This window comes from Lagopus muta, chromosome 25 (assembly GCF_023343835.1).
Source record: "Lagopus muta isolate bLagMut1 chromosome 25, bLagMut1 primary, whole genome shotgun sequence".
NCBI lineage: Eukaryota > Metazoa > Chordata > Aves > Galliformes > Phasianidae > Lagopus > Lagopus muta.
Genome location: NC_064457.1, coordinates 3,777,327 through 3,797,045, shown reverse-complemented (window position 1 = coordinate 3,797,045; position 19,719 = coordinate 3,777,327). Strand labels below are relative to the sequence as shown.

General features: G+C 63.1%; 5 protein-coding genes across 9 annotated transcripts in view; 1 reads left to right on the top strand and 4 right to left on the bottom strand.

Moving 5' to 3' along the window:
• Positions 1-8,868, top strand: part of LOC125684360 (protein FAM171A2-like) — a 12,017-nt gene extending 3,149 nt beyond the window's left edge. Inside the window, 16 exon segments of the mRNA XM_048926493.1 lie at positions 587-630; positions 632-664; positions 666-816; positions 2,199-2,291; positions 4,620-4,678; positions 4,680-4,727; positions 4,729-4,774; positions 5,334-5,494; positions 5,496-5,511; positions 5,690-5,806; positions 5,882-6,008; positions 6,798-7,131; positions 7,133-7,190; positions 7,257-7,690; positions 7,692-7,882; positions 8,814-8,868. Of these exon segments, the coding sequence (XP_048782450.1) occupies positions 587-630; positions 632-664; positions 666-816; positions 2,199-2,291; positions 4,620-4,678; positions 4,680-4,727; positions 4,729-4,774; positions 5,334-5,494; positions 5,496-5,511; positions 5,690-5,806; positions 5,882-6,008; positions 6,798-7,131; positions 7,133-7,190; positions 7,257-7,690; positions 7,692-7,882; positions 8,814-8,868 (1,967 nt within the window).
• Positions 1-19,269, bottom strand: part of LOC125684694 (transmembrane protein 98-like) — a 26,221-nt gene extending 6,952 nt beyond the window's left edge. The window contains 2 exon segments of the mRNA XM_048927072.1: positions 18,816-18,887; positions 19,233-19,269. The gene's annotated coding sequence lies outside the window, so the exon portion shown is untranslated.
• On the bottom strand, positions 8,995-10,885 carry LOC125684692 (progranulin-like). The gene is given in 6 exon segments (XM_048927069.1): positions 8,995-9,140; positions 9,458-9,565; positions 9,567-9,597; positions 9,599-9,687; positions 10,554-10,651; positions 10,761-10,885. Coding segments are annotated over 6 exon segments (441 nt in total). The 5' UTR covers positions 10,792-10,885; the 3' UTR covers positions 8,995-9,056.
• LOC125684359 (progranulin-like) lies at positions 10,805-14,343 on the bottom strand. Its single transcript, XM_048926492.1, has 4 exons — positions 14,289-14,343; positions 12,372-12,532; positions 12,115-12,286; positions 10,805-11,037 (listed from the first exon to the last, which is right to left on the bottom strand). The coding sequence occupies exons 2-4, from the start codon at positions 12,519-12,521 to the stop codon at positions 10,805-10,807; spliced, it is 555 nt and encodes a 184-aa protein (XP_048782449.1). The 5' UTR covers positions 12,522-12,532; positions 14,289-14,343.
• TMEM98 (transmembrane protein 98) lies at positions 15,036-19,321 on the bottom strand. 5 transcript variants are annotated; one of them, XM_048927063.1, is made up of 8 exons: positions 19,233-19,259; positions 18,816-18,887; positions 17,407-17,587; positions 16,791-16,922; positions 16,666-16,699; positions 15,900-16,015; positions 15,771-15,830; positions 15,036-15,674 (listed from the first exon to the last, which is right to left on the bottom strand). In XM_048927063.1, the coding sequence occupies exons 3-8, from the start codon at positions 17,535-17,537 to the stop codon at positions 15,470-15,472; spliced, it is 678 nt and encodes a 225-aa protein (XP_048783020.1). In that variant the 5' UTR covers positions 17,538-17,587; positions 18,816-18,887; positions 19,233-19,259; the 3' UTR covers positions 15,036-15,469. The 5 variants fall into 5 exon arrangements, with proteins under 5 accessions (XP_048783020.1, XP_048783021.1, XP_048783023.1 ...); XM_048927064.1 differs by lacking the exon at positions 18,816-18,887 and having other exon boundaries at positions 19,233-19,321; XM_048927066.1 differs by lacking the exon at positions 18,816-18,887 and having other exon boundaries at positions 19,222-19,305.
• Between the last annotated feature and the right edge of the window lie 398 nt (positions 19,322-19,719).

The window sequence follows — 19,719 nt, the reverse complement described above, 5'->3', positions numbered from 1 at the left end:
TGGGGGGGTCCCACCACGTGTTGGAATGGGGCTCACCAGCTTGGTGGGGTGGATCCACCACATTTTGGGATGGTGCCCATGACCTTATGGGATGGGTGCTCATGCTTTGCTGGGCCGGCTCCCACCGTGTTGGGTTGGTACCCATGACCCTATAAATGATGCCCGAGACCTTGCTGTGATGGGTTCTGTCGCAGTTGGGATGGTGCTCAGGGTGCTCAGGGTGCTCCCAGTGCCGTACTGGGGACCCTGATGGCTTATGGGGGGCTTAGAGCTGTTATGAGATCCTTTACTGGGGGTTCTGATCCCTTATAGGGAACCCATCCTCTTCCTAGCGGGTCCCAGTCCCATGCTGGGGGTTCAGAGCCCTTTTGGGGGGCGCAGCCCCTTCCTGGGATGGATGCTCTGGCTTTGCTGGGCCGGGTCCCACCCCGTGTTGGGTCGGTACCCATGACCCTATAAGATGATGCCCAGGGCCTCAGTGGGACGTGGCTCAGCACCTTAGTGGGGGACCAGCCTCCTCCCAGCCCCACCATGCTGTGCCGCTGACCCTATTGGGACGCATCCCACCCCCCCCGTGTCCCCACAGACGTCCTGCTGAAGGTACAGGTGTATGAGAGCGGTGCGCTCACCCCCGCTGCCCCACACCAACCTGGAGGTTCTGGGACCCCCGCGGCTCTTTGGCCACCGGGACCACGGACCACGAGGGAGGGGGGGTCCTGCCTCTGTCCTACAGCCTGGGCACCTGGGTGCTGGTCAGTGCCACCCGACGGGGCTTCGTCACCTCCACCGTGCCCTGGCGTGTCACCAAACTGCCGCGTGAGTTGGGACCCCCCCGGCCCCGGGGGGGGATCTAAGTGGGAATGAAGTGGGACTCGATCCCTTGTAGGAGGTCCTGAGCCCCTTTTTGGGGTCCCAATCCTCGACTGGGGGATTCAGGGACCTTTTGTAGGGCTCTGGTCCCTTAGTGGGGTGCTTGGATGCATCCCGGTCTCTTGCTGGGGGACCCCGATCCCTTACTGGGGGGCTTTGAGCCACTATGCGGCCCCATCCCCTTCCTAGGGGGTCCCAGTTCCTTATGCGGGGGCTTACAGCCCTTTTGGGGAGCTCAGCCCCTTACTGCTGTGCTTGGGAGCCTCCCAGTCCCTTGCTGAGGGGCTCTGATCCCTTACTGAGGGACTCACAGCCCTTATTGGGGGCCCAACCCCTTCTTTGGGGGTCTCAATCCCCTACTGGGGGCTCAGAGCCTTTTTGGGGGACCTCAGCCCCTTACTGGAGGATCCCAGTCCCATTTGGGGGCTCCCAATCCTTTACCGGAGGGAATCTGATCCTTTTAGGGGATCCAACCCCCTTTTGGGGGCCCAATCCTTCTATAAGGAGCTCAGGGCCTTTTTGGAGGACCCCAGCCCACTACTGGGGTGGTGAGGGTCCTCCCAGTGCTGTACTGGGGGACCCTGATGGCTTACTGGGGGGCTTAGAGCTGTTATGAGATCCTTTACTGGGTGGTTCTGATCTCTTATAGGGAACCCATCTTCTTCCTACGGGGTCTCAGTCCCATACGGGGGACTTAGAGCCCTTCTGGGGGGCCCAGCCCCTTCCTGGGGGGCTCTGATCCCTTACTGGGGGCTCTGTGCAGGGGGCAGGGCCCCTTGTTGGGGCTCCATCCTCTTCCTAAGGGATCCCAATCCCCTACTGGGGGTTCAGGACACTTTTGGGGGACCCCAGCCTCTTATTGGGATGCTTGGGGGCTTTCCAGTCCCTTGCTGGGGGCTTTAGAGCTGTAAGCGGCCCCCAACCCTTTTTGGGGGGGTTCCCAATCCCTTCCTTGGGGGCTCAGAGCCCCTTTAAGACCCCCAGCTCCTTATTGGGGGACCCCGATCCCTTACTGGGAGACCCCAGCCCCTTACTGGGACCCCGCTGCCACAGCAGGCAGTGACGTCCCCCGGCGGGGGGGGCGTTGTTGGCACTGACGTCCCCCGGGGGGGGGCACCCTGGGCTCAGTGCCAGCCCTGCCCCGGGGCGGCCGTGTCACCATGGGGGGGGGGGGGGACAGCATCAATGGGGTCACCTTGCCGTGGGGTGGGATGTGGAGCAATCGGGTCGGGGGGAGTCGGAAGGGGGGGCGGGAGGGGTGCAGGGGTTGGGGTGGGCAAGGATTGGGGGCACGGGACCCCCCCTCATTTCCCCCTCCCCCCACGCAGTGTACGCCTCCATCAGCCTCTACCTGCAGCCCGAGCGCCCTGCCACCCTCATCCTGTACGAGGACCTGGTGCAGATCCTGCTGGGCCCCCCTGGTGAGTGGGGCACCCAAATGTCCTACAAACAGTGGGGCCCCCAACCCTGACATTTGCCATAGCTTGACATGGGGCCGCCACCCCTGGGTGCCATATAGTGCCATATAGAGCCATATAGAGCCATATAGTGCCATATAGAGCCATATAGAGCCATATAGTGCCATATAGTGCCATATAGAGCCATATAGTGCCATATAGTGCCATATAGAGCCATATAGAGCCATATAGTGCCATATAGAGCCATATAGTGCCATATAGTGCCATATAGTGCCATATAGTGCCATATAGTGCCATATAGAGCCATATAGTGCCATATAGTGCCATATAGAGCCATATAGAGCCATATAGTGCCATATAGTGCCATATAGAGCCATATAGAGCCATAGAGTGCCATATAGTGCCATATAGTGCCATATAGAGCCATATAGAGCCATAGAGTGCCATATAGTGCCATATAGGGCCATATAGTGCCATATAGGGCCATATAGTGCCATATAGTGCCATATAGTGCCATATAGGGCCATATAGTGCCAGATAGTGCCATATAGTGCCATATAGAGCCATATAGGGCCATATAGTGCCATATAGTGCCATATAGTGCCATATAGAGCCATATAGTGCCATATAGTGCCATATAGAGCCATATAGAGCCATATAGTGCCATATAGAGCCATATAGTGCCATATAGTGCCATATAGTGCCATATAGTGCCATATAGTGCCATATAGAGCCATATAGTGCCATATAGTGCCATATAGAGCCATATAGAGCCATATAGTGCCATATAGTGCCATATAGAGCCATATAGAGCCATAGAGTGCCATATAGTGCCATATAGTGCCATATAGAGCCATATAGAGCCATAGAGTGCCATATAGTGCCATATAGGGCCATATAGTGCCATATAGTGCCATATAGTGCCATATAGGGCCATATAGTGCCAGATAGTGCCATATAGTGCCATATAGAGCCATATAGGGCCATATAGTGCCATATAGTGCCATATAGTGCCATATAGGGCCATATAGTGCCATATAGAGCCATATAGTGCCATATAGTGCCATATAGAGCCATATAGTGCCATATAGGGCCATATAGTGCCATATAGAGCCATATAGTGCCATATAGTGCCATATAGAGCCATATAGTGCCATATAGTGCTATATAGTGCCATATAGTGCCATATAGTGCCATATAGAGCCATATAGTGCCATATAGTGCCATATAGTGCCATATAGAGCCATATAGTGCCATATAGTGCCATATAGAGCCATATAGTGCCATATAGTGCCATAGAGTGCCATATAGTGACATATAGAGCCATATAGAGCCATATAGTGCCAGATAGTGCCAGGTAGTGCCATATAGTGCCAGGTAGTGCCAGGTAGTGCCATATAGTGCCATATAGTGCCATATAGAGCCATATAGTGCCATATAGTGCCATATAGTGCCATATAGTGCCATATAGTGCCATATAGAGCCATATAGTGCCATATAGTGCCATATAGTGCCATATAGAGCCATATAGTGCCATATAGTGCCATATAGTGCCATACAGACTGTGGGAGCACCACCCTCGGGTGTCCTACAGCCTGCCATAGGGCTACCAACCCTAGATGTCCTACAGTTGACTACGTGGCCACCAACCCAAAGCACACTCAGTTGTCCCATAGATTCCCATGGGGCCAGCACCCCTGGGTGCCATACAGTTGACTATAGGACCACTGCCCCAGGGTAATCCTACGGTTGACCATGAGGCTGCACACTCAGATGCCCCATGGCTTGCTGTGGGGCCACCACCCTTGGGTGCCCTACGGTTGACCACGGGGCCACCAACCCTGGGTGACTTGTAACTATGTGGCCACCAACCCATAGCACACTCAGTTGTCCCATAGATTCCCATGGGGCCACCACCCCTGGGTGCCATACAGTTGACTATAGGACCGCCACCCTTGGGTGCCCCTATGGTTGACCACGGGGCCACCAAGCCGTAGTGTGCTCAGATGTCCCATAGCTTGCCATAGGACCACCACCCTTGGGTGCCCTACAGTTGACTACGTGGCCACCAACCCATAGCACACTTAGATGTCCCATAGATTCCCATGGGGCCGCCACCCCTGTGTGCCATATAGTTGACCATAGGACCACCGCCCCAGGGTGCCCTATGGTTGACCACGAGGCCACCAAACCCTGGGTGACTTACAACTACGTGGCCACCAAACCCGCAGCACGCTCCATGTCCCATCTGCTTGCCACGGGGCCACCACCCCCCATGCCCTACAGTTGCCCACAGGGCACAACCCCACAGCTCTGTCCCCGTCCCCCCAGGCGCTCGGGCTCAGCCATGGGCGCAGTTCCAGCGCCGCGCCGCCCGCCTGCCGCGCAGCCTCCACGTACAGCCAGCTCTGGGCATCGCTCACCGCCGCCACCCGCCCTGCGAGACCTGCGCAGCTTCCCTGCCTTCCTGGGGGCTGACAGCAGCGGTATGGGGACACCGGGACGGGGGGTGGGGGCGCACGGAGGGTCCTGGCTGCACTGCGTCCAGGTCTGGAGCTTCCAGTGCAAGAAAGACAGGGAGCTGTTGGAGAGGGTGCAAGGAGCCAGAGATGAGCAGGGGCTGCAGCACCAAAGGCAGGCTGAGGGAGCTGGGTTGTTCAGCATGGAGAAGAGAAGCTGCGGGGGTGACCTCAGTGCAGCCTGCAGTGCCTGAAGGGAGCCTGAAACAGGAGGGGAGGCAACTGTGCAAGGGGAGATGGCAGCAGGACAAGGGGAAATGGTTGAAGTTGAGGGAGGGCAGATGGAGGTTGGATGTCAGGGGAAGTTCTGTGCTGTGAGAGCGGGAGGGGCTGGAACAGCTGCCCAGAGAGGCTGTGATGCCCCGTCCATCCCTGGAGGTGTTCAGGGCCGGGTTGGATGGAGCCCTGGGCAGCCTGGGCTGCTGTGAAATGTGGCAGGGGGTTGGAGCTCCGTGATCCTTGAGGTCCCTTCCAACCCGGGCCATTCTGTGACTCTGTCTGCTCACCCTGCTGTCTTCCTCTCCAGCCAATGCCACCTGGTTGGAGCTGTCGCCTGTGGCCGCGCTCGGCGTCCGTCTGTTCACCGGGAACGGCACCGAGGTGCAGCTGGCAGGGCCCGTCCATCTGTCCGTCCCGCTCAGCTCTGAGTCCGGCGCCGTCGCGGCCACCAGCGTGCCTGCATGGAGGTTTTGACCCCAAAAGCGGTGAGCGGCGGGACGGGGGGGGGGGAACGGGAGTGGGGTGGGGAGGTGGCTGTGGGTGGTGATGGCCGTAAGGAACAGGAGAGCGGGTGGCGGATGGGGGCTGCGGGAATGGGGGAGTGGTGGTGGCTGTGGTGGGAGCTGGGGTCTCACCCCGCCGTGACGGTGCCTCTCCCCATAGGGCTGTGGGTCCGCAATGGGACGGGGCTGATCCGCAGGGAAGGCCAGCAGCTCTACTGGACCTTCGTGGCCCCCCAGTTGGGCTACTGGGCGGCAGCAGTGCCCTCTCCTAGCCCAGGTAGGACCCTATGGCTGGGGAGCTGTGGTGTCCCCAGGGGTGGCCGTGCCACATCCCAGCTCGGTGTCCCCGCAGGGCTGGTGGCCGTGGCTGCGGGCATGAAGGACATCACGGCGTACCACACCATCTTCCTGCTCACCATCCTGGGCGCGCTGGCCCTGCTCGTGCTCACCCTGCTCTGCCTCCTCATCTACTACTGCAGGTCAGCGCCGGCCGCCCCACGCTGCCCATGGGGTCCTGCAGCCGGCCGTGGGTCACGGTGTGCTTGGCACGGGGGGGTGGCTGACAGCTGGTTATGGGGCGCACCACCTGCTTGGCACCCGCAGACATCCCACAGCTGGTTATGGGTTCCACACCTCCTGGCGCTCACAGACATCCCATAAGTTGCCACCAGCCCTGCCTGTCCTACAGCTCACTATGGGGCCTCCGACTCGCACCGCCCTCAGGCGCCCTATAGCTGGCCACAGGCACCACCAACCCTGAGCATCCTATGGCTGGCTGTGGGGCCCTACAGTTGGCTATGGGGTCTGCTGACCCCAGCTGTCCTATACCTGGTTATGGGACCACCAGGCCTTGGTGCACCACAGTGGAGTGCGGGGCCACCAAACCTGAATGTCCTATGGTTGGCTATGGGGCCACCACCCTTGGGTGCCCTACAGCTGACTATGGGACCACCACCCCTGGGTGTCTTATAGTTGACTATGGGGTCTTCCAACCCCAGATGTCCTATACCTGGCTATGGGGCCACCACCCCTGGGTGCCCTATAGCTGACTATCAGGCCACTAACCCTGAGTATCCTATGTTTGGCTGCAGGACCACCAGCCATGGGTGCCCTATAGTTGACTGTGGGGTCTTCCAACCTCAAGTGTCCTATACCTTGCTATGGGGCCACCACCTCTGGGTGCCCTATAGCAGACTATGGGACCCCCCACCCCCATGGGGGCCGTTATGGGACACGCTCCCCACGTTGTCCCCCTGCTGTCCCCACAGGCGCCGCTGCCTGAAGCCACGCCAGCAGCACCGCAAGCTGCCGTTGTCGGGGACGTTGGACCCCTCCAAGCGGGACCAGGCCACGTCCATGTCACAGCTCAACCTCATCTGCAGCAGCCACCTGGAGACGGCGTCCTCGGGGGGGGACACGGAGGCTCACAGCCCCGTCCTCAAATTCGACAGCTCCCGCGAGGACTTCTTCAAGCAGGTCCCCTCCTCCGCGCCCCAAACGTCCTCCAACGCAGCGCCGCGCCGCTGCCACCCCCGTGAGGACTTCACCCCCAGCGAGGGTCCCCCCGCCGCCCCCCATGGAGCCGAAGTGCCGCCGTCCGACCCCGCTGCCACCGCCGCCACCGCCGCCACCGCGGCCGCCGTCATTGGGAGCGCCCATGGGCCAGCGATGGGGCCAGCGATGGGTCCAGCCATGGGGTCCAGCCATGGGGCCAGCCATGGGGCCAGCCATGGGGCCAGCAATGGGGCCAGCAATGGGGCCGCCGGGGCCGCTGATCCTGTGCGGAGCGCTGGAGGGTCCGCAGGAGGACGTGTACCGCGGCGTGGTGCCCACCCTGCTCATCCCCGCGCGCTACATGCGCCTGGACGGGGCCGCCGAGGGCGCGCAGCAGCTGGAAGCGACCAACCCGGCGGCGGCGGCGAGCGGCTCGAGCCAGGCTGCGGCCCCGGCCCAAGGCGGCGGCGGCGGCCCCGTGGCCATCCCCGTGCTGCTCAACGAGTCCGCGGTGGCGCAGCTCAACGGCGAGCTGCAGGCGCTGGCCGAGCAGAAGCTGGTGGCGCCGCGCGCCTGGTTCGTGTCCCTGGACGGGCGCGCGTCCCACGTCCGCCATTCCTACATCGACCTGCAGGGCGGCGACAGAGGGCCGCCCCGCTCGCGGCCGCCCCCCCCCCCGCGGGCCGCCGTCGCCCGAGGACAGCGCGCTGGCCCCGCTGCTGGGGGGGCCGCCCGTGGGGCGCCGCGGGGCCGGGGGCAGCGGGTGCAGCAGCGCCTCCGAGCCGCCCCGGGATTCCCCCAGCAGCCCCGAGGATGAGGCGGGCGACGGGGGGAGACGGCGGCGACGACGGCGGGGACCGCAAGAGCCCCTGGCAGAGGAGGGAGGAGCGGCCGCTCATGGTCTTCAACGTCAAGTAAGCGCGCAGCCCCCATCCTCGTCTCCACCCCCAGCCCTGCCCCCACCTCAGCGCGTCTCCAGCCCATCTCCGTTCCATCATCTCCATCTCCACCCCCGTCTCCTTCATCTCTACCTCCACCTCCATCTCCCCCCATCTCCGTTTCTGTCCCCGCTCCCATCCCCGTCTCGCCTCCTGTCCCCATCCCCATCCTTACTCCCATCCCATCCCAGGTCCTGTCCCAATTCCATCCCATTCCCCGTCTCCATCTCCTCCCATCCCCATCCTCTTTCCCTCTCCATCTCCATTCTCATTTCCACCCCTCTGCAGCCCCATCTCCGTCCATCCCCAACTCCATTCCATCCAGTCCCTGTTTTCATCCCCATCCCAGTCCCTGTTCCCATCTCCATCTTCATCCCCTTTGCTCCTCCATGTTCTCTGCTCCCATCCCTGTGTCCGTATCTCCATCCCATCACAATTTCCATCACCAGCTCCATTCCCACCCGTTTCTAACTCCATCCACCCCCATCCCTTTCCACCCCCCCATCCCAATTTCCCCCATCCCTATTTCCACCCCAATCTCCATTCTCACCTCCATCCCCATTTCCATCCCCATCCCATTCTCCACCCCATCCCCATCCATCCCCCCACCCCCCCTCCACATCTCCACCCTATTCCCACCCCCCCCTCCCCTGCCCCTCCTCCATCCTGTCCCCCTCCCACCCCACATCCCTGCCCCATGGGTGCCCAAGTCCCCCCTCCTCTCCCATAGCGCCTCCCCCCCCTCTGCCCCCATGGCCATTCCACCCAGGGTGGGGGGGCAGTGGATGGGACAGGGCCGGGGACCCCCCCACATCCCCCATTCTTAACACAAACCCATTTGTGTCCCCACAGGACGGGGGGGTCTGGCACTGCCCCCCGGGCCAGCGGTGCCTCCAAACTGCCATAGGGACGGGGTGGGGGGGGAAGAGGGCAGAACCCCCCCCCCCCAGACCCCACTGTGGATTTTAGATACCATTAATATATAAAATCCCATTGACACATCGCTGCCTCCGCCTCTTCCTCCCCCAAAATCGTTCGGGTTTTTTTTCCCTACAAACCCTTTATTGGGGTGGGGGGCTCACAGCCCCGGGGGGGTCACAGCTTCTCGCAGCTCTGCGTGGCGATGTCGCAGGTGTAGCCCTGGGGGCAGCAGTGCTGGTGGTCCTTGCAGCACACGGCCTGGGGGGGCAGGGGGGGAGGACATGTCAGGGGGGGGGGGAGGACATGGTGCCACCCACTGCCACCACCCCATGCCACCCCCACTGTCCCTGCTGCGGATGTGCCCCCATTGTCACCCTCGTGTGCCCCCAGGAATGGGGACACAAAGGGAGGGGGGGGGCAGTGAATGGGTGGAGGTGCCACTTCCCTCCCGTCCCCAAAGCCCCCCACATACCGGCCCGACCCCAAACCCCCACCGCCCCCCCATTCCCCCCACCCAGCACCACCCAAAACTCCCACCACCCGTCGCCCCCCCCATTCCTCCCCCAGCCCCCCACCTGCTCCAAGGGGCAGCACCCCCAGGTGCCCCCGCTCAGCCTGCAGCACGTGCTCCCATCAGGGCAGCTCGTCCTGTCGTCACAGCGCAACATCCCCCCCCCGACCCCGCAGCGCTGGGCTCTTCTTCAGCCAGGGCAGGCGGCCCCCCCCCCTGCAGGCACGTCCCCCCCTGGGGGTCGCAGGTGTAGCCCTGGGGGCAGCAGTGGATGTGGTCAGGGCAGCACACGGCCTGGGGGGGGACAGAGGGGTGTCAGCGCTGACCCTACAGCAGTGGGGCTGCCCCTGTGCCTTTAGGGGTAGAGGGGACGACTGACCCCATCCCGTGGAGGACAGGGGGACGTCTGTCCTCGTCCCAGCTTGGGGACAGGGGGGACATCTGCTCCTGTTCCATTGGGGACGCTGTCCCCAGCCCCCCAGGTCCAGGAGGACATCTGTCCACGTCCCAGCACGGGGATGGGGGACGCTCAACCCCACCCCATGGAGGACATGGGGACAGTGGCTCATTGTGGGGACGTCTGTCTGTGTCCCATCATGGCACGGGGCACACCAAACCTCGGGGACAACCTTAGGGACATCTGTCCTTGTGCCATCAGGGAACCTAGGGACAAGGGACAACCAACCCCACCCCATGGAGGACACAGGGACATCTGTCCTTGTCCCATCACGGCTCAGGGGAGACCCAACCCCATCCCATAAAGAACACGGGGAATCGGTCCCTGTCCCAACATGGGGACGCCCAACTTCGTCCCTTGGAGGACATGGGGACAATGGCTCTGGTCCCAGCATGGGGACATCTGTCCTCGTCCCATCATGGTTCTGGGGACCCCAACCCCATCCCACGTTGGACACAGAGACATCTGTCCTTGTCTCAGCATGGGGACAGGGGACAACCGACTCCATCCTATGGAGGACGTGCGACATCTGCTCTCATCCCATCACAGGGACATCTGTCCTCGTCCCCCCCGTGGTTCTGGGGACCCCAACCCCATCCCATGCAGGACACGGGGACATCACTCCTCATCCAATCACAGGATGGTGACAATGCCCTCGTCCCACCCGCCCCCCTGGGGACCCCCCCCATGTCCCCCCCATCACCTGTTCCAGGGGGCAGCAGCCCCACTCCCCGGAGCTCAGCCTGCAGCACGTGTTCCCATCAGGGCAGCTCATCTCATCGTCACACTTCACGTCACCAACTGAGGACAAACGCGACGAGTCACCGATGTCCCCTCCAGCCCCAGCCGGGGCCGTGGGGTGGCTGTGGGGTGGCCGTGGGGTGGCCGTGGGGTGGCCGCGTCCCCTTACCGTGCGCCACGTCCCGCCCCGAGGTGCACATGGAGCGCTGCAGGTCACACGTGGTGCCTTGGGGACAGCAGTGCCACCCATCGCTGCAGCACACCGCCTGCGTGGGGACAGCGTGGTGACAGCACGGCACCGAGTGCCACCACCACGGGGGGACGTTTGGGGACGCACTCACGTTTCTGTAGGGGGCAGCAGCCGTAGCGCCCCGATGGCAGCTGGCAGCACGTGGCGCTGTCGGGACAGGCGGAGCTGTTGTCGGGACAGGTCAGCCGGCGCAGCGCTGCGGGGAGCGGCGCCACCGTCAGCACGAGGGGACGGGGATGGGGCAGAGACAGGGCTGGGATGTGGGGACGTGGGGACAGGGATGTGTTGTAGGCAGCGCTGGGATGCGGGGACACAGGGATGGGTCGCATTTGGTGCTGGGGACAGGGATGGGGGAATGTGAGCACATGGGGACGTGGGGACGTGCCATAGTCAGTGCTGGGACGTGAGGACATGGGGACCAAGGGACACAGGGACACTCCATATCCAGTGCCAGGCTACAGGGACATGGGGACAAAGGGACATGGGGACATATGGGGACGTGCCATAGTCAGTGCTGGGACATGAGGACAAAGGGACAATAGGAGGTGGTGGCACTGAGGCGCTGCAGGCCACAGGGTGAGTACAAGGGGGATGTGGGGACATCATGGGGACGTGGGGACACAGGGACATTCTGTACACAGTGCCAGGACAAGGGGTGTCATAACCACTGCTGGGACATGGGGACAGGGGGACAGGGGTGTGCCGTACCCAGTGTCAGAACATGGGGGACATGGGGACATGAGGACAGGGATGTGTCATATCCACTGCTGGGATGTGGGGACATGGGGACACAGGGACATTCTGTACACAGTGCCAGGACATGGGGACACAAGGATGTGCCATGCCCAGGGACATGGCTTGGGGAAATGGGGACACAGAAGTGCCATAGCCACTGCTGGGACATGGGGACATATGAGGTGGTGGCACTGTTGAGCTGCAGGCCACGGTGTGGGGACATGGGGACAAAGGGACGGGGATGTGCCATAGCCACTGCTGGGACATGGGGACAGGGATGTGGGAATGTGGGGGACATCGGAGACGTGCCATACCCAGTGCTGTGACGTGGGGACATGGGGACAGGGATGCATCATACCCAGTGTCAGAATATGGGGACATGGGGGGACATGAAGATGGGGCCAAGAGGACAGGGATGTGCTGCACCCACTGCTGGGACGTGGGGATGTGAGGACATGGGGACAGAGGGACACGCCATACCCAGTGCTGGGACATGGGGACACGAGGATGGGGACATGGGGACAGAGACGCTCCTCACCCACTGCAGGGACGAGGGGCTGAGGTCGCGCCGCGGCACCACGCGGCCTCTTCCACGCTGGGAATTTGGTGGCCATGGCGAAGTCCCCCACGGGCGACACGCAGCGTCCGCGCTCCAAATCGCAGCTGGTGGCGCGGGGACAGCAGTGCTCCTCATCCCGGCAGCAAACCGCCTGCGCGGCACCGACCGCGTCAGCCCCACCGTCAGCCCCACCGTCAGCCCCATCCCCGCCGCGTCGCCCCGCGGTGTCCCCGTACCTCCGGCATCGGGCAGCAGCCCCAGGCCCCCCCGGCGGCGACGCAGCACGTGGTGTTTTGGGGACACTCGGAGGCGCCGTCGGGGCACCGCAGCGCCGTCACCGCAGCGACCGCAGCGAGGGACAACCAGAGCCTCACCGCCGCCCTCATGGCTGGGACGCCTGCGGGCAGCACCGCCCCCCCCGGGCCTCGGTTTCCCCGATCCCAAAGCTCTGCCCCACAGCCCCCCCCCGCCCCGCAGCTCCTCCAACCCCCCCCCGCACCCCCAATCCCACGACTCCCCCACCCCGCAGCTCCCTTGGCCCCGCGGCTCCTCCAGCCCCCATAGCGCTCCCGACCCCTCAACACCCCCCGCCCCACAGCTGCCCCCACTCCTCAGCTCGTTCCATCCCCTAAGATCCTCCACCCCATAGCTGCCCTCAGCCCTGAACCCATAGATCCCTCCCACCACACAGCTCCCCTCACCCCACAGCACCCCCACTCCATAGCCCCCTGACCCCATAGCACCCCCTACCTTATAGCTCTCTCCACCCCATAGCTCCCCTCATAATAAATCCCACCCCATAGCACCCCTGACCCCATAGCACCCCTGACCCCATAGCACCCCGTGCCTTATAGCTCTCCCCCCCCAAAGCTCCCCTCATAACATAACCCCACCCTATAACAGCCCCTCACCCCATAGCTCTTCCAACCCCATAGCACCCCCCCACCCCATAATACCCCCTATGCCACAGCTGCCCCCACCCCATAGGTTCCCCCACTCCACAGCTCCTCCCACCTCATGAGACTCCCCCACCCCATAGCTCCCTTGACCCCATAACTCCCCCAGCGCCACAGCACCCTGATCCCATAACATCCCCCACCCCACAACCCCCCCTTGCCCCATAAGATCCCCCATCCCATCGCTGCCTTCACCCCATAACCCCCCTTTACCCCATAGCTCCTTTGACCCCATCATTCCTCCAGCCCCATAACACCACCCACCCTAAAAGTGCCCCCACCCCACAGCCCCCCCCACTTTTAGGGCCCTGCCCTAAGGTACCCCTGCTGCCCTATGGTTGCTTCCCCCCCCCCCCCCCCCGAGAAAAACCGGTCTGGTGGGGGGCAAAGTCCAACAAATGGGGGGGGGGGGCCCTAAAGGCAAAGGGAGCGGCCCTAAAAGCCAAAGGGGGATCTGGGGAGCTAAGGGGGGGGAGGGGAGTTCAAGGAGTTATGGGGGGCTAAAGACACAGGGGGGCCTAAAAACCAAAGGGGGTCCTATAAGAGAACAGGGGGCTTTAAAAGCTTGGGGAGGGGCTAAGAGCCAAAAGGGGGGGGGGTCCTAAAAGGCAGTGGGGGACGGACCCTAAATGACAAGGGAAGGGGTGGGGGGGGCAAAAGGCAAAGGAGGGTCCTACAAGGTGGGGATAAGAGCCAGAGAGGGGACCCTAAAAACCCATGGGAGGGGGAATGGGGGAGGGGGGCACTCATGGCCCCGTCCCCAGCACCTCCAAGCCCCCCCCCCCCCTCTTTCACTTCCCCCCCCAGCAGGAACCGGGCCCTGGGGGTGGGGGGGGGGGCTGTTCCCAGTTCCCCCCATCGCCTCCCAGTTCCCCTCCCCACATCTCCCAGTTTCCACCAGTGCCCCCCAGTTCCACCCGCGCACTCCACTCCCCAGGACCCCCCGCTCCCCCCAGCACTTCCCAGCTCCCCATTTCTCCCAGTTCCCCCCCCGCTGCCTCCCAGTTTCCCCACTGCCCCCCCAGTCCCAACACTCCCCACGTCTCCCAGTTCCCCCAGTCCCTCCCAGTCCCAGCCTCCCACTTTGCCCCAGTCCCCCCCCACTACTCGCGGTTTCCCCACCGCCTCCCAAATCCCCCCCAGTTCTCCCAGTTTCCCCCCCCCCCTTCTCCCACTCCCCCCCCCCCCACTCCGCACCCTGCACGCTCCCGACGCTCTCCTCCCTCCACGCCCCGCCCCTCCTCTCCGCAAGCCACGCCCTCTCCCTCCCCATTGGCCCGCCGCGCCCTCTCGCTTCACTCCCATTGGCCACCGTCTCTCGGTGGGCAGGTACATCAAGCCCCTCCCCTCAAACACGTGCTCCCCCGCTCCATTCCCATTGGTCGCCGCCGGCAGTAGGGCGGGAACATCAGGCCACGCTCCTCCAATCAAGTGCTGTAAAGCCACATGACCGCTCCTCCCCCCCCCTTTCCCCGCTCAGCAGCAGTGCGATGAGCGCGGCCGTTCTCAGCCGGGGGGCACAAAGCCGCACCACCCCCAAATGCCATCGGGGGGAAGCGCGGGGTGGGGGGCACAGGGGAACGGGGACCCCGCCGGGGCTGGATGGGGAGGGAGGGCTGTTTTTGGGGGGGTCCTATAGAGCCCCCCCTCATTGGGTCTGGATTTGGGGGTGGGGGTCCTATAAGAGCCGCCTTCACTGACTCGAGATTTGGAGGGGTCCTATAAGAACCCCCCCCCCCCCCACTGTGTCTGGATGTAGAGGTTCCCAGCTGAGCCCCCCAACAGGACCTGGGGTTGGATCCCCCCCCCAACCCCCCCCCGCCCCCCCCCGGAAATGCCACGTGCTCCCCAAAAGCAGAAGTGGGAGCACCAGGTGTGCGGGGGAGGGGACAGCATCACCGCAGTGTCACCTGCTGTCCCCAGGGCCACAACCACAGACAGGCAGCAGTGTCACGGGGCGTTTATTGGCACCGATGGGGGCATCGCTGGTATCCCAGGGCTCGGGTGGGCGACTGCTCCTCCGGGAGGGGATGGGTGGCACCAGGGGCGACACTGCAGGAGGCATCAGTGGCACTGGTGGTGGCAACAGTGGCACTGGTGACACTACTGGTGGCACTTACGGTGGGATCAGTGGCACTGGTGATGGCATCCCACCAGCAGTGGTGGTGGCACCAGCGGCACCGGTGACACAGCCGGTGGCACTTATGGTGGCATCGGCTGTGGCACCCAACTGGTATCAGTGGTGGCATCAGCGGCACTGGTGACACTGGTGGTGGCATCCACCTGGCACCGCTGTTGGCAATCAGTGACACCAGCGATGGCGTCGCTCCGGTGCCGCAGGCGATGGCACTGGTGGTGGCGCCGCCGATTGCCGGGGCTCAGATGGCCGACTGCTCCTGCCTGAAGGGCTCGGTGCCCGCTGTCCTCTCCGGCTCGGCGGCCATGGCAGCGTGGCGCAGCGCAGCCATGTGCTGCTCGGCGGCCGCCAGCGATCGGTCCACCCAGTCCCTGTCACCGGGTTGGGGACAGGCGCTCCGTGCCACCAGCACCAGGTGGCTGACAGACAGCAGCAGCGCCGCGGCCCTGCGGGGACGTGGGACGGCCGTCATGGCGGCGTGGGGACGAGGAGCGGCTTCCATGGCCACCGACACCCGAGCGTCCCCACCCCGCCGTCGTCACCTGGCGTCCAGCAGCTTGGGGTCCAGCGGGGGGTACATGGACCTGACCACGTCGTCCACCCTGGTGGATGGGGATGGGGTTGGTGACGTGGGGACGTGACGGGGATGCGCCGCCGTCCCCCGTCCTCACCTGGGGCTGATGCGTTTGGCCACCACGATGATGTCACCGAGGCTGGAGGGGGATTTGATGCGGGCGCCCGAACCCATGGTCATGGCCACCAGCTTCTCTGTCAGCGTGTGGCAGATCTGTGGGGATGGGGGGGATGGGGGGGGGGGGGACGCCAAACGTGGGGACACCGAGAATGGGGACACCGACCGTGGGGACTTTGGGACCGTGGGGACATTGGGGACACCAACAGTGGTGACACAAGGACACTGAGACCATGGAGACACCGGGGACACCAACTGTGGGGACATTGGGACCCGCGGGGACATTGAAACCATGGGGATACTGGGACACCCACAGTAGGGACGTTGGGACTATGGGGACATTGGGATCATGGGGACATTAAGACCATGGAAACACTGCAGGCAGCAACAATAGGGACAGTGGGGACAGCAACAATAGGGTCACTGGGATCACGGGGACATTGAGACCATGGGGACACTGGAGATGCCAGCTGTGGGGAAACTGGGGACACCAAGCAGGGGAACAATGGGGACACCAACAATAGGGGCACTGGGATCATGAGAATGCAGGGGACACCAACCGTGGGGACTTTGGGACCGTGGGGAATTTGGGGACACCAACAGGGAGATTGGGAGCATGGGGACACCAATCAGGGGACATCAGAGACACCGAGCGTGAGGACATCGGGAACTCCAACCATGGGGACACTGGGGATGCCGAGCACAGGGACATGGGGACACCAACACGGGGACAGCGGGGCGCTCACCTTCAGGATGGCGATGCAGTGTGACACCAGGCCCCTGCGGATGGAGGAGGTGTGAATGGGGGCAGAGCCACTCTCAGCCCCAGGGGCAGCGGTGGCACTTTGGGGACAGGCGACGCGGCGCTTACGAGGCGTCCTCGATCCAGTCCTCGTTCTCCAGGATGGCCTCGATGTGCGGGTTGGTGATCACCACGTCGTCCAGCTCCAGCTCCGAGGGCTCCGACTGCGTCTCCATGGCCCCGATGAGGTCCACGATGGGTCTGGAGGGGACACGGGTGGCTTTGGGGACGTCTTGGTGCCACCTCTCCATCCCCACTGGGGATCTTCCAATCCCAAAGCTACAATGGGTGACGCGTTCCCAGCGCTGTCTGCAACCCTTGGGATCTGCACCATCCCATCTGCATCGGGGGCAAAGGGACGAGGACATGGGGACGAGGACATGGGGACAAGGACACGAGGACAAGGACATGGGGACGAGGACATGGGGAGAAGGACATGGGGACGAGGACATGGGGACGAGGACACGGGGACACCCTGGTGCCACCTCTCCATCCTCAGTGGTGTTCCCAAAGGCTTTTCCCAACCTCAGTGCCATCATGCATGACACCATCCCCAACCAGTGGGGTCCTCACCACCCATTGGAGATGCACCAAAGGACATGGGGACAAGGACATGGGGACAAGGACATGGGGACAAGGACATGGGGACAAGGACACAGGGCAGCCACGGCGTCCCCGAGCTCACTTGGTGTCATAGGGGTGCAGGAGGTCCTTGGGGCGGCAGTAGCGCTGCCTGCACACCACCACCAGGGCCACGAAGGACGCCAGGAAGATGGTGGCCAAGACCCCGATGGCCACGATGACCACCGTCTCCATGGCTCCCCGTCGGGTTCAGGCGCTGCGCTGCATCTCGGCCCCGGCGGCGCCTGCAGTGGGGTGGGGACCCCCAGAGATGGACGCTGTGGGGCTCTGGGGATCCCGAGGGCAGCTGAGAACCCCAGGCCGGTTCCTATGGGATCCCCAAACCAATTCCAGTGGGGATCTGGAGGACGCCAAGACCGGGTTGTATGGGGAGCCCCAAAACCCATCCCTATGGGGTTCTAAAGGACCCCAAGACCAGTTTCCATGGGGACCCCTAGAGCCTATCACTACAGGGCTTTGGAGGACAGGAGTGGTTCCTATTGGGAACCCGAAATCTCATCCCTATGGGAACCCCCAAAATCCATCCCCACGCGGCTCTGGAGAACCCCAAAATTGGCTTCTGTGGGGAATCCCAAAGCTGGTCCCTGTGGGGCTGTGGGTGACCCCAGTGCAGGTATCTATGGGGAACCCCTAAGCTTGATTCTGCTGGGGAACCTCAAAGCCCTGTGGGGCTCTGATGAACCCCTGAGCCTGGCCCCTATGGGGAACCCCACAGCCAGGCCCTATGGGGACCACCAAGGCCTGTCCCAATGGGGCCAGGGGACCCCAAGACTGGTTCCTGTGGGAACCCCAATCCCTGGTCCCTACAGGGACCCCCAAAACCCATCCTGATAGAACTCTGGAGGACCTCAAGACCAGTTCCTGTGGGGAACCCCAAAGCCGGTCCCTATGGGGCTCTGAGGATCCCCAGGACCAGCTTGCAGAGGGTACCCCAAAGCTCCTCTATATGGGGCTTGGGAAGACCCCAAGAGCGATTCCTATTGGGAATCCCAAATCTCATCCCTATGGGATCCCCCAAAGCCCATTCCCATGTGGGTCTGCAGGACCCCACAATTGGTTCCTATGGGGAATCCCAAAACTAGTCCCTATGGGGCTGTGGTCTATGGGGAACCCCTAAGCTTGATCCTGCTGAGGAGCCTCAAAGTGTCGTCCCTATGGGGCTCTGGTGAACCTGGCTGCTATGGGGAACCCCACGGCCAGGCCCTATGGGGACACCAAGGCCTGGGGACCCCAAGACCGGTTCCTGTGGGGAACCCCAAACCCCGGTCCCTATGGGGCACCCCGAATCCCATCCCCGTGCGGCTCTGGAGGACCCCGACTCCGGTTCCCACAGGGACGCAGAGCCCCTGGACCCGCATCTCCCTGCAGATTCCCCAACCCCCGGCTCCCCGCATTTATGGGGACCCCGGAGCCCAATCCCTACGGGGCTCCGCTATGGGGCCCGGCCCCTACCTGCGTGCAGCCGGATCTGCGGGGATCGGGGCCGGGAATGGGATCGGGGCACTTCCGCAGCGCGGCTGCGACCTTTGCACCGTGAGTAACGCAATGGGGGGGCAGGCGGCCGGCCCCACAGCCCCCCCAGCCCCCACCCCCCAGTTCCCCCTTCTTTCCCTTTATCCCCCCCCCCCATTTTGCCCTCCATTTTCCCTTTTTTCCCCCTTTTTTCCCCCTTTTTTCCCCTCCCCCCCCCCAATCCCACAGACCTGTACCACTCCGCCCCATCCCCACCGCCCCCCCCCCCCCCCCCTAAATAAAGCAGATTTGCGGCCCCAAAGCCGATCCCGCCCCATAACCCCACGCTGCCCCCAATGTGAGGGGAGGGCTCCCCTCCCTGCCCCAATCCTAAACCCAATCCCACCTCCCCCAAACCTGGAGCTGCACGCCGGGGCTCTGTGGGATCTATGGGGCGGTGGAGGGCCGTCCTCCCCCCGCTGGCGCCGCCCCCGTAGGCACGCAGTGGGGCCCCCAGGGGAACCACGGGGTCCCAAAGGGTCCCTGCCGTGTCCCAAAGTGCCCCCAAAATGTCCCCGTTCTCCGGTCCCAAAGTGTCCCCGTTGAATCACAAAGTACCCAAAGTGCCCCCAAACTGTCCCTAAAAGCCCCAATTTGCCCCCAAAGTGCCCCCAGATGTCCCCTACCCCATCCCAAAGTGCCTCCTTGGGATCACAGAGATCCCATTGCGTCCCAAAGTGCCCCAAAGAGCTCCGATGTGCCCCCCAAGTGCCCCCAGATGTCCCCTACCTCACCCCAAATCGTCCCCATTGAATCGCAGGGTTCCCATTGTGCCCCAAAGTGCCCCCAAATTGTCCCCATTGTGTCACAAGTGTCCCCACTGACTCACTGAGAGCATCCGTCA